Raw genomic sequence first — 19,712 nt, 5'->3', positions numbered from 1 at the left:
CGGACGATTACCCCCATACCCCACCAGTTTCCATATCGACCACCAAAAACCAGTCTGCTACAAAAAGGCCATATTCTTCATCTCCTAATCATCTATAGCATGTACTAGAACATCACCAGAGCCCTCAAAGTGCAGCCCAAGCAGAAGAGAGCTCCAGGAGCTCCTGCTGCCATGGTGTGGCCTGATGTTTCCAGCACAACCTGGGCCTGTTTCCGAGCTAACTCAGATCAGTTGAAAGCTCTCTTTGAGTCATGCAACAGGTTATAAAAAGGCCTTGCTTTTTGTCAGTGAACTGTGTAGAATTGCATTTGACATCAGCTGTGATCATAGATAAGACAACGAACAGGCCAGGTGGGTGAAATGGTGTATCGTCTGCCCTGCCAGCTTTATGTTCTGACTGCTGTGACAAGGTGAATTGAAAAAAAAAAGGGTCTTGAGCAGATATTCTAAGACTTTTAATCTGATTAGTTCCAGACCCTTCAAAAAAATCAAGATTGAGTCACTGCTGATTAAGCAAGAAAGGTGATGCAAAGTTCCATAAATGTTCCCCTCTCTCCATGAAGCCTTAGTATAAGAAAATATAAGTTAATTTAGCTGTTAAAATATGCAAAGTCCTCAGCTTGGAAGGAACATATAATTTTATCTGGTGCTTTCTAATGTTTGAAGTGGCTAAAATATAGTGTTATAAAAACAAACTCATGTTCAGGAAGTCTGTTAAAATAAAAATTAAACTTTTCTCCAGGAGCTAGCTTGCTACAGTTCCCACAGACTATTTCAGGAGTCTCCTCTGCTCTGAGGAAGAATGTGGGGTGATCCACTTTAATTCCTTATGGGTGGAAACGCAAGCACCCAGCAACCTTTATTATTCATTTCTAAATGACACGAGTAGGAGCACTGGGAACATCGATGACGGCTGGCCAGAAGGAAGCCAAAATTTTGTCTGAAGTCATGACTACCTTTAATTTTGGTGCGTTGTGTTGACAGGGGAGCACCTTCTGTAAGCTGGCTCTTGAGGGAGGACCAGAAGGAAGATCCCCGGGTGCACATAAGTAATTGTCGCAATAACACAAGGCAGAGCTGCAGCATGCTCGTCATCAAGAAAGTCATAGCTAATGACACCGGTTACTTCACCTGCATTCATGATGACTCCCCATCTGACGAGGATCTCATGGCCAAGATTTATGTGTTTGTTAAAGGTAAGAATTTCACTTTGGGTTTTTGTTACTGCTTTTTGGTAATATCAGCTGTGTTCAACTGTGGGATCTGTGCTAGGTAGAAGCAGCAGTCCAATTCAGATGCTTTCACAAATCCCAGCTCCCCACTGGCCCAGCACTGGAGCAAGCACCAGCTCTGACATTTTGAAGAGACTGGATATATTTGGATTTTCATACCAGCTGAATTCACAAGGACATAGATGTGAGAGCCAGAAATTACCTATCTTGTTCAATTCCAGGACTTGAAAACTAGATTGTCCCATCTAGTTTTGTGTTCCAAATAACTGATACACTGATTTCATTAAACCTCTTTTCCTTTTCTTTTCCTTTTAAGACTAAATTATTTTACTCTAAAGGGTTTTGCTATCCCAGTGCTTTCCCTAAGATTCGTCGTGAACACCCTAGTCCTCTGTCTTTCCCTTTTTCCCCAGGCATGAAACTCCCCAACAACATTCTTTGTAATTCCTCTCTCTCCTACACATTTGTACACTGTTTTGTCCTTCACATCTGTGAGACATACTTAGCAAAGCTGGATGACTATTATACATATTTTACTGTAAAAAAATGGCCCATTGCTCATTTTTTCTCTCTTTGAGCTGCCTCTCCCCCATGTCATTGAATTCAGATCCAATAATAAATGGAAGCAGAAACTTCAGAGGAGCGTGGTCTTCTGTGATTAAGTGAATATAACATTCTGAACAACCATTTCAATAATATGATTTTTTGTTAGAAGAATATTCCCCCAAAATGCCGATTTTTTTTTCAAATCTACTTGACAAATGCATTACTAAACCACTGAATCATCTTGGATCTTCCAAGCTGAGCTTGTGAGTAGTCAGATAAAGGAGCTGACTTTTAGTGTCTTGAATAGGGGATGACATGAACTCTGTTGGTGCTGAATAGGCTTACTATTCAGCTCCCCGCAAATACTCATGAAAATGAATTCATTTCATTTTTCTAGTAAATGCTAAAATGTGATTCTTTGGATCCTCTTACTAAAACAAATGCTAGAGAGGCAATGAGTTTGTCTGATATTACTTGAATAGTTCAGCAAGCTTATACTTAGAGAAAACACATGTATTTGCTGGGCAGCTCTGATAGCATCATGGTATTGCTGATGATGGTGAAGCCATCACGAGGCGTGACTTCCATCCCAAGGGGATTGTGATACGCCCACGCAGCTAAATTCAACTTTTGCACTACCAGGTGAGCACACCTGCTTGATTCATGTGGATGACATTTTCCTGTCTCTTTATGTCTGTTGAAAATAGTCCCTTTCTACCCTTATCCTGCTTTCCCAGCAAGTCTTCCTCTTATCGGAAAGTAGCTTTTTGGTGTTACTTGTTAGTTCCTGCAGTCATTTTTTTTCTCCCTTTCTATTTCCTTTTTCTGATTTTTCCTTGTTACTCTAAGCCCTGGTTGCTTTATCCACCCTGGTTCTTGTGCTGAGCTGTTTCCTTTTCTCATTACACACTGCTCAGATGCCCCACATCTAATATTGTTAACCCAGCCCAATGCCTACGCTTCAGGAAATAGTGCATTGAAAACTCAATTCTCTATCCTGATTCAGTGCCCTGGCTGGCTACCCAGGCCTCATTACTCTATAGCGGGAGCACGTGCAGGAAACGTTATGGATCTTTTGGGACCGCCTGAGCGTTTTCCTTAAGAAAATACCTCAAGTTATGAAATGCTTGCCGGCGATGCACTTGGAACAGTGCTAATCTAAAAAAAATTGCAGGATGTCCTCCTGCTCGCCTGAGACTGCTGTGCCAAGGTTCCCCTGAAAAACATCACTGAATGGCTGTTTTCACTAAATCTGCTAAAATTGTTCTTGCTCAGATGCAATTTAATTGTGTCTTGTGCCCTCTCTGCTCTAAAAGCTCTTACTCAGACTCCTCTGCTTTAAAAGTTATTGAGGGAAAAGCAGGTAGAAAATGAACCAGGTCGTACCACGCACTCCATGGGTGAGGTAGAGAGAAAGGCAAGTGAGTGGGGATCCCTCTGGTCCATGTCCTAGCGAGTCAGCTGCTCATCCCTCCCCAAGCCGACCTCTGCCACAGCAGTTTCATCTGTAAGCTTGCAAGTGCCTGCTGGGATCTCCTCTGCCAGTCTGAAGAAGCTGCTTGGCCTCAGTGAAATGAAGCTATTTATACCTCAGCATGGATGCTGTCCTCAGGGCACGCTCTTCCTCCCATTCAATTCCTGTGTATATTTGTTGAAAGCCAGCAGGCTGTTGTGGGGACGAGAAAGCTGTTCTTCAGTGAGGGCTCTATGAATTGTGGAGCTAAGCAAGGCATTCGGAACGTACCTATGATTTTCTTCAATATTTAAACATGCCTTTTTAAGGAAGTTGGTCCGGCAGTGTCTGGACATCACTGAGAAACCCATCAGTTGTCTCCAAGTGAAGAAACTCACAGTTCCCTGTGAGTGCCACAGAAGGGAGAGCTCCAAAAGACATCTCTCTGGACATTTTGTGGAGAGCACAAGTGGTCAGCAGGGTGTTTATGAGACTGAGCCAGGTGGAGTGAGAAAATATTGAGCCAGACCCTGAAGGCTGGAGATTCCTCTGAGGTTACAAGCCATTATTGCCAAAAAAGGAAGGGGAATGGTATTTTTTCCCTTCATTCCTGGCCTGCTGCTTGACACCGAAATGAGAACATGATTGTATCGGAAGCCCTGCTTATTGGCTATTATTTCCTGTGCTTGCTTCTGTTTTTACAGCCTCCCTGGTGGAGTTTCTAAGCTCTGTCAGAATCTGGCATTCAGCAGCTCTCCCCCCTCCCCGGTGCAATTGAGCCGTGACCCCTGCACATCGGTCAGATCATAAGGGACCCGAAGGTGGCAGGGTCAGCCGCCATGCCTCAGCTGTGCACCGACACTCTGGAGGGAGAACTCAGGATCTTAATCCTGAATAATTGTTCCCGAGGCCTTTTCTGCTTCCCGCTGCAGCTGCAAGTCCCAAGGATCGTAATTAAAAAGCAAGACAACCCCCTTCTCCTGTTGCCCATCTCCTTGTTGAAAATACAACGTAGCTTAGGGCTGGAACAGAACTAGTCGGGCGTTTTTAAACTGCGTTGTTTAACTTCATTGCAACTCGGAGGGATAACCTCTGCAAGCAAAACACAGCGACCGGTTGAACACGGCGCTGCAGTGCGGAGTGGGAAGAGCAGCCAAGCGACTCTCCCGTGGCCGCTGTCAGAGAACAGGGTGAATGGGGGAAGCCCACCCCCGGTCCGCAGAGCACGCTGGCTCTGCTGAGCCAGTTGTGGACCAGCAGCAGTAACGACAAGCCTTCCCTGCAAACTAGCTGCCCACGTAGGAGCCCACGTCAGAAAGGCTCACGCGGACGGCATTTCCACTGCAAAAGCTGCCAAAGCCAGCCAGGCAGTGTCATTTGCTTCTATCTATCTTCTGCAATTACCCTTCCCAGCCAAATGGATCCTTCCCTGTGAGGAACACACTCATTTATTTCAACCTTTGAGATCCCCGTGCCAAAGGAAAGGGCAGGCTGTCTGGTTTGTGTTAAAATATAGAGAGCCCTCTCCACAATGTTTCCTAGGGCACATATAAAATTTAACGTGGCTTAGAGAAGGACAAAAAAAAAAGACAAATCAAGCAAAGATTCACTCCACCTTCCCAAAGGGCTATCCCAGGCCCCAGCCTAGACAGAAGTCAGGACTTGCAGCTCTCAGTTATTTGAAATACTGTTACTGTCAGCAAAGCAACTGTCTCAAAGTAAGATAGTCCTCAGGGCATCAGCTGGAAGAGCTCTCTGTACCAGCTGAAACGCTGCCTCAGCTTCTGCAGTGATTTTCCCTTGCAGTCCTTAGCTCTGAGTAGCAGTAAGGGATTTGCTACACCTTTTTGTACCACTCAGTCGATGCATCAGTAGGAAGGAGCCTGAGCTCACTTCTGTTTTGCTTCCCTCCGTCAGCAACTTGTCTGACATTTTTACTGTGGTAACCGGAACTGGTCACATCTTGCCAAATAGTGTCTGGAGAAGTTCATCCAAGTTTCCAAGCTGTGCTTTGATTCCTGTCCGCTCACACCAATAGTACTGTTTTGCTAGAGCTGTAGGGCTGAAGGAGGCAATCTCCTCGTCAGAGACATGGGGCGAGCAGGCCAGCAACAGACATCCTCTATTATTTTTTATGCAAAGCAGGGCAGTTGTTCTGTGTCTTGAAATAATTATGGCCATGCTAGGGCTGGTTCTCAAATAGCTACTTCAGAAAAACACGAGTGCCATCTTCTCTGACCAAGATAGTGTAATTGGCACAAAATGATGTGCGTGAGCCCAGTACAACAGTGTGAGTACGCTGGGGTAGAATCACCAATTCCTGTTTGTGCCTAGTGTGGTTCACCCTTTGAACATTTTAACAGTGTCTTCCCACCCAGAGCAATTCAGCTGCTGGTGTTTCACCGTCTCAGTGTCACTGCGAGTTAGGAATACAGGAGGACTGAGGGAGTCATTTGTTTCTACACATTTGGGTTTCAACACTGACCTTTGCAGGAACACAGTGTAACCAGAAGATACCTCTGCACAGAGTCTGAGTTCTGGCTACTTTTAAAGTTCAGATGGACACCACGACGCGCCAGCAGTGCAGGCTTGAGCCATAGTGCAGTCCTGCCAGGAGTCCAGAGCGCAAGAACTGGAAATTCAATTTAAAGCAAGACAGCCTTTTATATGGGAGCATAAGTCCTGTTAAGGCTGTTCTGAAGGAAAAAGGGGGATGCATCCAAGCAGCTTGTCCTATCATAGCATGCATCTCACCGCTCTCAGCTCCAGCAGCAAGGCATCCCCAAGGAAGGGTATGAGCTCTCCCTTGCTGTTGCAAACAATGAGGAGGAGAGGTGGCACAAGTACTGCATCAGGGTAGAGTGTCACATCCACCACAGCCTCTTCGTTATCAAACAGTACAGCCCAGAGATGTGAAGCCCCATCTTCTTCATCCCTTCCCCACTGAGAAATCGAAAGAGGATGGAAGTGCATGAGAGCACCCTTCACATGAGATCATATTTTGGTTCTGATGTTCTTTGAAGCTGATTTCTGCCTCCTTAATTCTCTTGACAGTTCACAGAGATAATCCGAATGTGAGAAGCAGAAATGCAGGGCCAGGGTGACAGCCCTGACTTGGGCTTTGGCTTCCTTTCCAGAAGATATTACTAGTGAGAACAGAGTTGGAGCTGCATTTCTTCTTTCTTTCTTTCACGCTGGAGACATCGAGACAGCTACACTTGCTGCCAGACACTCAGCAAGCTGAGATAGGCAAATGCTGTCCTGTCTGCTCAGCGTGGAGCCCAGCAGATAAGGTGGCCGTCTCACAGAGACTGGTGGAAGGGTTTGGCACCACATCCTGGTTAACAGTGTATAGGGCTCCGGGATGTGGGAAGAGAGGCCAGGTCACTCTGCAGGACCCTCTCTGTCGTTCCTCAAGTATTAAGGGCTGGATGCAAGATGCTTTCAATTCTGAGTTGACATTCAGAATCTTCAAATCATATCCTGAAGGGTTACTTTTAAGTGGAGGAGCCTTGTAAGAGATGATGTTGAGCGAGCAGCATAAGTTCCTGGCACAAAGTCAGCGACAGCACTTGACACCCCAGCAGGAAGAGGTAACGATCCCCCCCCCCCCCCACCTTGATAAAGGATTTCTAAATGAAAGCCTGACAGCCAAAATCACACACACACACACATTTCCCTCACTTCTTCCCTCCCATTTCTTATCCACTCAGTAATTGCTAATTCCTGAGCCTGACCCAAGGTCTGCAGCTGGCAGCAGCTAATGTAGGAGACTTGTTCTTAATGATGGGACTTCAGGTAAAGCTGGTGAATGTTTTCTACACAGTCAGTGCCCTCCTGAAATCTAGTGTTGTGAGGAGTCAGAATTTATGAATTTTTCTGATGCCTGAAACATAATTCCAGCCCAAGTACGGACACTTGTTTGTTGTTTTTTTTTTTTTTTTAAATAAATCTTTCAATGTTGGCTTTTATTTGTTTGGCAGTGAGAAGCATTTTGCTTCCACAATTTTTGAAGTAACACTTTTTAAAGTAATATTTTTCTCTACAAATATTCCTGTGTTTCTAACAGTAATCTCCAGGGGAATTCATTTGACCAAAACAGAATGCTTCATGTTGACCCAGAATGGCTTCTGGGGGTTTTGCAGTCACTTTTGTTTTGCCTAAAGAGAAAATATTCTGCTTTCTGTTTAATCTAAACATTCCACCACCAATTCTTTTCAATCCTTTAGTTTCAAAGATCCAGTTTCAAAACAAGGGACTTCTTTATAGAAGTTACTCTTGCACCTAGAAAGCTTTGATGGGTTACCAGGAGGAAGATGGCAGACTAGGCAACTTCCTTGTAAAGCTTTCCAAAATACTTAACTGCTAATGATCCTATTAATGTAAAGAACAGATTATAAAACTCCTCTTGGTGTTTTTGACCTCGATGAAGACAAACTTCATGGGGATTATGTCAAAACATGAACTTAAAGAACCTGTGAAACTCTGCCCAGGCTCCCCAGCTAAGATATGACTGAATGAAGACAATAAATAGTGAGGGTGAGAGAATTATCTTTAGCAGGAACGAAGTGAGAAGCAAAATGAGAATGTTCAGGAATTTCACAGACATGAACAGCCGTGGGTGACTGTCCTCAAAGGCCATTCGGTGCTTATCATCTCTGATGGACAATATCTGAAGGGAGAGGTGATGTTACCTCCGCAGCTTTAGGTATGATAAAAACACCATGAGACAAATTGCTGTCACGGTGTATGAAACGTGAGCAGAAATGAAAAGCACTCAAAATGCTGCACAAAATCCTGTGTGTGTGTCTCAGGAGGATGTTTCGAACACCCAGGCAGGTGATACAATGCTGAAAAGTAAAGAGCTGTAGGAGAGAGCCTGAGCCTGCAACGTGCTGAGTTCCGAGGATGCAGCGCTGAGGCTTTCGAGTCCCTCGGCTTCATCAGGTGGCGGGACAGGGCCGAGAGCCCTCTGGAGAGAGGGATTCAAATGGCAAGTGAGCATGACATAACAACAGACCTCCAGCATTTCCTGGTAGATAGTCACCTATATTACAGATAACGCTAAACAAAAGAACAGATGTCACCGCGACGTGAAGGAGTCCCGTTTCTGTGTTCACATACTGTCACTGCCGAGGCTTGAAGAGGGAACTGCACGTTCCCCAGGCAATTGCTATTACGCCGCCGAGTTAAAAGGGACCCTCCCTAAGCTCATCTCAAACAGCAATTAATCTCCACGTAGACAGAATGAGAATTTAAACATGAAGGGCTTCACTGCCTGACGGTAAACAATGTTCTTGGAGGCACTTGACCTTTGAGTTGCTTTTGCGTGTGGCGCGCTTGATTTTTCTGCCTGGCTCTGTCCCTGTGGCCGCACATCAGGCCCCCTTCCCCTCCGCTGTCCCGCTGCCTCTGCTTCCTTCGCTTTGCTGTTTGCGTTCCCTCTTGAGCCGTGCTGGGTAAACAGTAACACCCTGGCCTGGCTGCAGCTTCCTGCAAACTTCCACTGACCTGGAGAACTAGACAGCCAGTCTGAGAGCGAAGGGAAGGGGCCTTTCCCTCGCCTTGGAGCTGGTGCTGCAGCTGATAACTCCCTAACGTGCTACAGCTCTTGTCTTTCTTCACATATAATGAGCTTTGTGGCCCAGGGTAAATTATTCTTTTTAATTATCCTGTGGGAATTGATAGGTACTTTATGGGTACGATTCAGAGGGCGTATTACCTTCCCAACTCAGGAGGAACAGATGTGCCAAGCTACAGGGAAATACCCTCTTTACGTAAAGTGTTTCTTTGATGAGAATTTTTTTCCTCTGAGTTCAGTGCTGGTAACTGCAGAGAGTTTCCACATCTTGTATTGCAGGACGGCACCTGCGTTCCCCATGCCACAGCTCTCCAAATTGCAACAGCTGAGTGCAATTGATTTACACCATCTGGAATTAGAGATCTTCCTTGAGGCTAAGGTTATCATTTTTAAAGAAAAGTGACCCTGTCCCTTTTGTTTCAAGAAGTTCTGTCTCTGAGAGACTTTTTTACAAGGAGTTAACTGATTGCTGATTAACTTAAGGTGGTGAACGTGTTTGTAAAGCTGACAGTGACACTCCCGATGTTCCAGCAGATCATTTTTCCATGCCACAGTCAGTTTGAACTACTCAGGAGTTTCATGAAGGATTCAGTTTTTTGTCTGTGCAAACCATAACAAAGGTATCAGCTGGCAGTTGATTAGTTCCCTGTTCAGTATTTATACTTCGTCATTTTGTTAAGATCCAAAGCTGAGACACTCTGTATTCTCTTATCTGTTAAGTGAGCAGTCCAGCTGCCTGGAAAAGCGCTCCTGCTCAGGACGTCTCCTTCCCAATGCAAGTGGCGTTGGCTTGCTCCTGCTTTCCGTGGGTCGTTAGAGCAGCTGGAGCGGAGCACAAGCAGGCTGCAGGACGCTCTGTTGCTCTCTGTGCTGGTACTCCTTAGCTTTATTCTGTTTTTTTTTTTTTAATTTGCACAGTTTCACAGTTAGGGAGAAAAAAACCACCTCCCTGGTCTGACTGGGTTATTTAGTGAGTGCTTGACCTTTACCTGCAACTGCCTTGTCCTTTCATTCCAGGGTCACTTTCCTCTGATGGCCACAGTGCAGCTCTAACCTCATGGTTAAGCTCTCACGTCAAAACTGTAGCAGCTTAGCCCTGCAAGTAGCTGCCACAAGTGGCATCTTCACTTCAGGAGCTGCTCCACTAACTCACACAGGCATCCCACCTTGTTTAAGAGCTCCGGTATTGCTCCAGGATTGAAACAGGGAGAAAAGGAGGCCTTTAGTTGACGGAGAACTCTCTTTAGGCTAAGGCTATAAACTGGATAAAGCACTGAAATAACACAAATTATAGCCATCTGCTCTAGGAAACCTCACATACTGTAGGAAGGAGAAGGACCCATAAAATATAAACCCTTTTCCTCTTTTTTTTTGAAAACAGAGTGAGAATAATGCCCGTGAGACCTGACATCTCCCAGAGATTAACGATCAGTCCCAGTTCAAGCCATCCTCTCCTTTCCCAACCAGAAACTGCCTTTCGCTGCTGTTAATTGCCATGATTTCAAAACACTATTTAGATTTCAAATACTGATGGTAGAAGGCTAGATTTATGTATTTTGGCTTCCAATTCAGATTGTAGCTTATGATCTGGGGTAGTGGAATTCTAGCTACTGGCTAGACAGATGGCAATTCAGGTGCAGGCTGCTATTTAAAATCAATTAGGAATGAAATATAGCTTCTGTTACGTACGCTGTAAATTCATGCTTCCCGTTTAGGTGTTCTTCGATAGTTTAGTACCACCAGGATGTGTATCTGTCCTATTTACAGCTGGAAAAAGTAGATTAGTTTTAGGCCTGTTGTGAATCTAAAAATTTGGTAGAGGTCTTGGAGGTAGGGAGAGATGATGGAGGAGAATGGGGTTAAATAATTATTTTTTTTCCCTGAACAGGAAATATTTTTAAGAAAGTTTATTCTGCTTTGACTAAGATATTTCAATCATTGCATAGTTCAATATTTTCTGACATTTTAGTATTATTTAACATTTGCTTAGCTGCCTTCTTTTGATTTATGTTACTTTTTAAACAAACAGTGCTATTTTGAAATTCCCTCTAAAAATACTGGCACAAATATTTTTAAATTCAGTGTTCCCATCTTTTCAGTCAAAACAATTATGCAAAATTTGATCCAGATTTGTGAATAGTTTGGTATCAAGAAGCTCCTTTTTTCACAACAGGTTTCCTCTTGGCCTCTATTCATGTCCTATCCCCTTGGCATGTGGCACATTAGCTGTTCTCTTTTTTCCTCCGTAGGACTACAAATAGATAGGAATACATTTCCCCTGTCACTTTTTTGCACTCCCAGTGTTTGCTGCAAATACAAAAAAAATAAATAAAATCCACTTTCTCTGCTTTTTCCTATAACAAATAATCCAAGGATCTTCTTTTAATAATCCAGGGTCGTCTTTTAAGTAGAAAGGCCTTTCATCATTTGCAGAAGCTTTAAAATTGGCTATAAAAATATCATTACCTTTGATACCTCCAAGTACGGTTTAGCTGGAGAGCAAGGCTGCAGAGGCATTAAGCAGCACTAATGCTCAGGGACAAACACTAAACACATTTTCAAAATGTGACTCAATAGAAGAATTTAGCTGACCTGTTTGGGAAACTGCGTAAGACACTGGATTGAGTAGAAATATTTCCTATTAGTTTTAGGGATTGGAACAAGCTACAAAGTTGTGGTCTGGAGATCAGGTTTCTCAGCTCAAGGCTTGATTAGAACCAGTGCCTGCCTAAACAGAAAGTTCGGATGTGTGCCTGAAACTTCCTAAATGTGGGGAGATTACAAGTATAATTTTTAAATTCAAATTAGTCTGTCACATAATGTTTCTTGCAATGCCCTTACTCCAAAGTACATGCTTTCTTATAGACCAACCCAGTCAGAATAAATCAATGGCATGGAATAAAAGCTGACATGAAAAGACATTACTAGAAATGATAGACATCATCCAGATTGCTGGTCTTTATCTCCTGTTTTACTGCCTCGTGTTCAGTGGTACTGATCAGCTTCTTGTCACGGCTCCCCACATTGATCACGCATCTCTTGGACTTGCACAGGGACCCAGGTGCCTTTTGTAAAACATCACCGTAACGTGTGTGACCTTTCTGATACACACAAGGAGCTACCAACCAACATTTGCTCTCATCGTGATGAAGCACGTGGTACATTTTGCCTGCTAAGAAACCTATTTCCACTTCTCAGAGCTAAAATTAAGCTATCAACAATACAAACGGCAACAGTCCTGCTCTCCCGTCTCAATCCCTGCCTTTCATTTTTGTGAGTGAAACTGGTTTGGGTTGTGAAGTGAAGGAACTCCAGCTCTGCACCGAGCTAATTCTTTGACAATTCATTCCAAGTGACAGCACTTCTGTATTTCCATGACATTCCTTAAGCAAAGACTGTCGTCATCAGCCAGGAACTGAACGTTGATATCCCCAAATGAATGACCTGTTCCCAGATGAGTTACCAGTCGTGGGGAAATAAAGACAAAGCGAGTGAGATGAACCAACTCTGTGTTTTCCTTTGTCAGCGAAGCTGTGGAAGAGCAAATCCAAATCTCACACTCCATGTTCAAACTGTTCTGCAGGTCACCAATGAGCGTAGTTATATCACTTACATGTAAAACACTTGATACCCGGAAAAATTCGACATAAATAAGCATTTCACCTACTCCTTAGTTACAGATCCTCCAGTATGGAATACACAGCTCCCTGCTAGGGTCCAAAGGGTGAACATCATTGGTTTTAAGTTGAAAAATGGATCCCCACTGATTTGAAGCCAAAGACTGTTTGCCAGGGATGGGGCACTGGGCAAGGAGAAATTCTGGAGGGTTTCACAATTTTAGACTCTTTGTCGAGAGTAGCCAAAATGGCCAATACCCAGAAAGGGATACTTGGAATTTTTAAAACTCCATGTACAGGGATTTTTTCCTCACTAGCTAAAAAAGTTAAGAGAAATATTTTGCCATCTTCTCATGGAGATTTTAGAACACTCTCAGTTTTACGAATAGATGAAAGAGGGAGAGCGGCCTGATACAGTAATGCAAGGATTAACGGGATGAATAGATAGCGTTTCTCCAACACACTGCAACTGGGGCTTTCTTCAATCATAGAACAGCTGCCACAACAGCCTTAGATGTAAAATGAGAGCATCCATTTAGGTGAAAGGATTGGGGCCAGCTGGCCTGACATTTTGGTGCTAAACCAAGACGATCACACCGTTCAGGCTCTTCAACGCAGCCCGTGGCTTTGACTTTTGTGTTTGAGAGGTGTCTGATCACAGAGGAGGGTATACGCAGCTTTTACTGGAGCTACTCTCACACCGTGCGGCTGCAACAGGGTTTTGCCCCGCCGGGGAATGGCCCAGCACATCCCACCTGAAGCAGCTGCTCCTCGCCTGGCTCCACCACCAGCCTCTTGGCTGTGGAGAGCAGGAGGGCTCCCCAAGATCTACAAGTAGCATTGTCGTCTTGATCTGGTAGTTTGTGGACTCTTTCATGTGTTTGCACAGAGACATGGCCTTCTGGGCAATTTCTGGATGAACTGTGGGCTACATCCACTGAGCAAGAAGGAATTGATTTTTTTTCTCCATTGAAAATCCCTTAATAGTACACCAGGAATTAGAGAGGAAACATGATATGGGGATATGAGGGTAGTTCAGGAAGTATATTAATGATCTTCATCAAGAAGGACACTTCTTCTCATTATACTACATCAGAGAACAGGTCACCTACACTGTAGGTGCTTCCCTTTTCCAAAGCCTTAAAGTGTTTGCCATTGTTGAAGGCCTCCTACTAGTCCGTAGCGATGGATGTGGCAGTCCTGGTTGACTGCATTCATTACCAGCTTAGCCCATTTGGGAGTAGTTAAGCATTCTTTTGAAAACTGATTTTAATTTCCTCATAGCACATCCTTTTTAAAAGTACTGTCAGGATACTTTAGAGCACATTTTTGTAACCTAGATTGTTCACAAACCTTTCATGTCAGCTATTTCCCATGCTTTAGGTGAAGCCGTTTCCAAAATATAATTAAGTGTGTGGAGGCAGGTCCCAAGCCAAGGATAAGCAGGTTGAGGTTATTGTACAGGGTGCACATCCTGTCCTGTCAACAGTAGAATCCAAACCCAAAGGGGCTGATTGCCCACGCGGTGTGGTGTGGTTGGTATTGCATTAGCTGAATGGTACTTGAAACTCTATGCTATAAGAATATCAAGTCTAAGAATGCTTTTTAGAAAAATCTTGAAGCTTTTAGGATTCCACAAGCAGTATTTTAATTTTGTGATGACCATCACTGTATTCATACAATGAAAAATCAGTGACTGAGACTCAGAAGCTTTATTACCTTAAACTACCTCAGATTTTTATTTATTTCTATTGTATATCTATATCCAGTCTGATTTACTGTGGCAGATCTGTAGAAAACACCACAGTTCCCCAAGAGCATGACCAAGGTACTTCACTGTTAGATTAAATAGATTCTTTTTGCCTGGCTTTGGATATCATGGGTCTACCTTCCCTTTTTGCATACTTTCTGCAGTATTCTAGAGATTCTCATTTACAGAAAGAAGCTTTTCTCTTTCAGTAGATTTACCTTAACCGGTGTAAACCTATTGTAACACTTAACTGCTGTGGAATAGGTATAATATCACCTATGAAAGAAATTCAGAGCACTGAGGAAAGAACTAACTCAAGGACCATGAAGACCTGTGGAGCTGATTTATTAACTGCATTTTTACAGATGGAGAATGGATAAGAAAATGAGTTTTTTAACAAGATTACACTGCAAAAAAGGGTTAGAAATGGGGTATTCTGATTGTTGGTCGTTGACTGTAATCCCTAGATAACACTGGCATTTGCAAACAAGCAAGATGTGACTGGATGTCTTTGTCTCACGCTACAGTGAGCCTTCTGCGGGCAGTTAGCCGCTCAGATTACAGTGCCCTTCTGCTCATTGATCAGTAAAGGAGCAGTTTTGCAAATCAGTGTTCTTTTCCCTGCAGACTACAGAAATCCGTTTGTGGAGCTTCACCCGGAACATCCCGAAATAATCTACATTTTAGATGCTAAGAAAACAGTGGTTGTCCCTTGCCGAGTTACCTCGCCAGATATCAAACCCAAGCTTTCCAAGGTAAGATGCTGTTTCAGAGAAACTCAAACAATTCATAGGTCTGGGCTGCCAACAGAATGGGTAAAAATACAAAATAAAATCTATGAAGCTAGGTAAGTTTCAGAAAAAAAATAGCAAAGACGCTGAAAATCCAGAAGCACAGTCCTGCTCTTGCAGTTTATTACTACTGAACTGTGTACAAGGGTGTTCAGGGATTAGGCTGTGTTTATCACATATTTTTCTCATCTTGTGGCTGATGTTCCTCCATAAATTGGCAAAGATAGATGATGAGGCACTATTTTTGTCAAAATTCTTTGTATAACACCTAGCTATTAGCTATCGTCATGAAAGCTCTCTTATACACCTTGAACCTCCTCAGAACAGTTGCCCATTTTTGCTTGATTTCAAACCAAGTTTCAGCCTTGGAAATAAATGGCTACAGCATCCATCCCTTTGGCAGCAGTTACATCTGAATGTCAAGGTTACAGAATGGTCTGTGGAGGCCAAGGCCATTTGGTGTCATAAAAATGGAAATGTAAGGTCTGGGGCTTCCTCAGTGGATGGAGATCTAGTCACTCATTTAAAGGGCTTTAGAATTGCTCTGTAGAGAAGCCTATCACGGAGTGAGGAACATAGTTCTCCTGGCTCCAGTCCTGCCTTTTACCTAATGGGTTGTGTGCCTTTCCGTTCCCCTGCGAGGCAGGCTGCTTGAGCTGTCCTGCCGGGAGCAGGAGCTCATCCTCTGCCCCTGTTCCACAGCCTGCTCTGGAGGGGCTGGGAGAGATGAGGTTGTTCTGCTGGGAATGCTGCGATAGCGGAGCACACGCAGATAGGCTGATGCTGTGCTGGTGGAGGGGTCTGAGGACCTCTGCTCCTCTTAGCTGTTGGATGTCTTCGTTGTTGGATGTCTCCTTCTCCTTGGAGACAGCACGTGAAATCACAGAGGCCTGAGACAGTGCTCGGGCTCCTGCTGAGACCAATGGCAAATTTCCAGCAGACGTGCAGAGGGACAGCACTGGCCTTATTGCTTTAGCAGATCTCTATTTTTAAGTTTCGTCAGTAGGGATTAAAGGGGGGGGAATAAGGCTCCTCTCAAGTGATAGCTAGTCGCTTTAGCCTAGATAAGTGTTATCATCTTCTCCTTCTTGGCTATAAAAATGAAACATCCCCATCTTATTTTAGCCTACTTCAACCGAATTCATTGCTGGAGTTCTGCTGCTGACTTCAGCATGATCACATGAGCCTAAATGTGGCCTTGGAACCCAGCAGACCTCCACATTTATCCCCTTACTTATAGGCAGCCCTGCTCTCCCTGCTTGCCAGCTAAATTCTCTCCCGGTAATTTCTTCAAACACAAACTCAAGTCCTTTACCTTGCTGCAAGCTGCTGCCGGAATGAAATCTCCACTGAAACCTCCCTTTTGAATTGCAAAGAAAATTGTCCCCAAAAGATTTTTCCCCTTCAAGGGAGAGCAGCTGGACTGCAGGGCAGGGACATAGAGGTTGAGTGCCGCTCCCCAAAGGACCCTCCTGATGCTGTGAGCTACTCAAGGCGTGTGTTGGCTTTGGGAGCCGCCAGCCCCGGGCTCCATCTACGGAAAGTCACCGCTTGTTTTGCCCTGTCTGGGAATTTCATAGCGCCGTGTGGAGCCAAGGTGGCGGCTTCCCGTGCGAAGAGGAAGTGGGGTGGGAGAGGGGTGGAGGTAAGGATGGGGGAGGAGAGGTGAATAAGGCGATCAGACAAATTTAGAACATCCTCTTCTTCCAAATTTAATCTCCAATAGACAACAAACTTCAAAGGGAGGAAAGCCACTGTGATTTCCTTCAAGCAGCATTGACGCTTTTTGTTTGATTGTTTAAATATATATTTTTGAATATTTTATGAAGATGTTTAATATGTGTGTAGTGTTGAAAAGGGCCTCCTCAGTAGGGTTATTTTTTCTTTCCCCTTCCCCTAGCCATCAGGGAGCAGAGCTGCCAAACCTTGAAGCTCAGCTTTATCACATTTTATTATTCTTGTAGAAAATGTACTTTTTTGCACCATAAATTAAGTTCCTTATGTTACCATTATACTTTAAAATCATTGCACACTCTGGCCTTTAAATATGTATGGGGAAAGGTACCTCTTGCTAATATTAAACAGATCCCAGCTAACTCTACATATCATCTTTGTTATTAATAAACCCATGCTAAGACACACAATTCAAACTTTTAATTTTGCTGAACATTTTCATTCTGGGCAAAACAAGCATTTTCAGGCTTGTCAGATCTGTTTAGCCACTGATCTGGTTCAGTGCGCGTTTGCCGCTTACAGCTTTGACCTTCATGGGTGTTAAAGCGTGATTAAGCCTCAGGTCTCAGATCTCTTTCTGTAATTTTCCTGAATTTTCCTAACGGTTCTGAACAGAGATGCCACAGCTTGATTACTTGGAAAGTATTTACGTGAAAGCCATGTTTCCTACTACTGTCGGAAGAGAACTGCTGTTCCAAAAGAAAGCAACTTCTGGCTGCGGCTGCTTCCCCACAGCAACATCACCAGTCACTGCCCCACAGTCATAATTCCTTTGTCTTTGATCTGTGCTGAATATGTAATAACAAGCGACCTAAAACAATGCCAACCTGATCAATTGTGTATTCATACGAGAGGTATGAGCATCAGCTCTCAAAAGCCTGGGGCTGAAATTTCTTCGGAACAGGAGTATTATTTAAACTGAATCCTATTTAAACCATGCTGCCATACAATACTACTGTTTGTTTGGAGACAGAAACAGAAATTGCATGCTGCATAACAAGAATAAGAGCAAAACTATGACGTCATTGGGGAAATTCCTGCTTGCGGTTCCTAGTGCAGCTCTTCCCTTGGTTAGCTCCAAAAGTTAAATCAAGGTAGCTCTGAAAAGGAAAACATTAACTTGCCTCATCTTTGAGAAGCCAGCATGTGATAAGAAGGAAGGAGACGCACTGTGCAAATAAAGTTAGTTATCATGCAACTGTAGGCACACTGAGGTTTCCCCAAACCCTTCATTGTTCAGCCAAAGGTGATCTCAGTGCTCCTGCAGCACACCCTCAGTCCTAAAGAGGCTTCCTGAGTCCTGCTGGAAAAGTCGGACCTACAGCCTGTGCTTCCATTCACCTGCCTGCAAAAATGGGTGAACTTCAGTCTTCTGCTCTTTTACAGACTCCTGAGTTATTTGTCTGCATTTAATTTCACTTATTTCTTTTCTACATTATAATCCAGGATTCTCAAAATGATTGGAAAGTAAATTGCATTTTCTTTAGCAAATAGACAATTTCCCTGTGTGTTAATAATAATAGTAAACTAATTATTCCCACCGACAAAAGCTAACCTGCTTGATGTCAGTGCTGTCCAAGGGTATACGGAGGGTTCATTCTTATTAAATTAATTTTTGCTCTAGTTTGTTTTCCACATTTGCCTTTTGTATCCTCACTTCTTCTTCATAAGCAGAACTTACAGATACTGGTTTTTAAGAATCTCAGAACATTACGAGTGTTTATGAATTCAGGACCAAAAATGCCTATGTTACTAAGTCCCTTATTTCTGCCATCCTATGATTTAGCATCTTAAGTCATCCATACTGCTTCAGTGCCTACTGGGAATCCATAGGCTGCTTTGAAAGTGTCTCATCCCTTTCTGTGATATAGAGAGAATCTGATGACTAGCCATAGACCATAGCTTGTAGGTGACTGCCAGCAGGTGAGTTAGTGACATGAATAATTCTGATTTTTTTGGGTCTAACTTCACGCATACTTTTCAAGTACTGTGAATTCACAGAAAAACATGTGGTAGCTACGTGTAGCATTAGGAGAAGCAAATTTTGTTCTTAAACACTTCCAAAAATATTACCCTACAAAATTCATACAAGATAGGCATAATCATTTCCAGTAAAGAGATGAGGGAAATGGGACCCGCAATGGGTAGCATGGTATCTTGCCTAAGATCTGAGAGGACTGGGGCGACTGAATCAAAAGCCACAATTATGATGTCCAAGTTTTGGATTTCAAAGACAGTCATACCTTAGGGAGGGCTTCTCTATTTGCTTATGTTGATGTTGCTTAAGATATGTGTGGAATGAGACCACCAACCACTCTGAAAAGTCAAATATCTACCCTGCCTCTAAAGCAGAACAGCCTTGGCTGGTTGCCTCTATGGTCTGCGGGGAACTGGAATGTCTCACAAGCCTCCCATCTGTCTGCTCTCTTGCAGTATCCTCATTCTGTAGACATGAACCTCAAGAGGATGGTGTGGGACCCAAGAAGAGGATTTGTCATCCCCTCTCATTCTTTCGTTTACTCTGGAGTACTCACATGCACTGCAAATGTCAGTGGAAACGTGTTCACCTCCTATTACCTGGCACAGAGATTGGGTGAGTGCCTACTGTGTGCCAAGGAATGACCGCAATGTTTCTGTTTCATAGCGAAGCTCCTGGGTATTATTTCTTGGTTAGCCTCAATTATATTTGATATATCTCACTGGTATGTATCTGTAGCAAGTCCAAGCTGGAACACTAAAAGCAAACTCATTCTTTCCCTTCTTTTCCTATTCAGTAGAACTTGGATTTGATCCACTCCTGGTTTTGAAAAATTACCAAGCGTTGAGGTGGTACAAAGTAGGAGTATTTTATTCAACCCCCACCAAGGCTTTGTTTGCTTGGACTGAACTATATTTACATTAAAACAACTGCTGATTTAGGCGAAACCAAACAGTAGCTTTCTTTTTGCTTCCGGTCATTAAACACACAAGATCATGGTATAAAAATCTCATTAAATTGCTAATTCAAA

At 43.6% G+C, this 19,712-nt stretch overlaps 1 protein-coding gene across 4 annotated transcripts in view; it reads left to right on the top strand.

The window, feature by feature from the left end:
- LOC104634811 (vascular endothelial growth factor receptor kdr-like) overlaps positions 1-19,712 on the top strand; it is a 135,157-nt gene that overhangs the window by 38,186 nt on the left and 77,259 nt on the right. For all 4 annotated transcript variants that reach the window (XM_075763721.1, XM_075763718.1, XM_075763717.1 and 1 more), the window contains exons 3-5: positions 985-1,196; positions 14,807-14,934; positions 19,138-19,297. In XM_075763721.1, the coding sequence (XP_075619836.1) occupies positions 985-1,196; positions 14,807-14,934; positions 19,138-19,297 (500 nt within the window). The remainder of the gene's footprint in view (positions 1-984; positions 1,197-14,806; positions 14,935-19,137; positions 19,298-19,712) is intronic.

This window comes from Balearica regulorum, chromosome 11 (genome assembly GCF_011004875.1).
Source record: "Balearica regulorum gibbericeps isolate bBalReg1 chromosome 11, bBalReg1.pri, whole genome shotgun sequence".
Lineage (NCBI taxonomy): Eukaryota > Metazoa > Chordata > Aves > Gruiformes > Gruidae > Balearica > Balearica regulorum.
The sequence above is the reverse complement of the archived record's forward strand: the minus strand, read 5'-3'. Positions and strand labels throughout refer to the sequence as shown.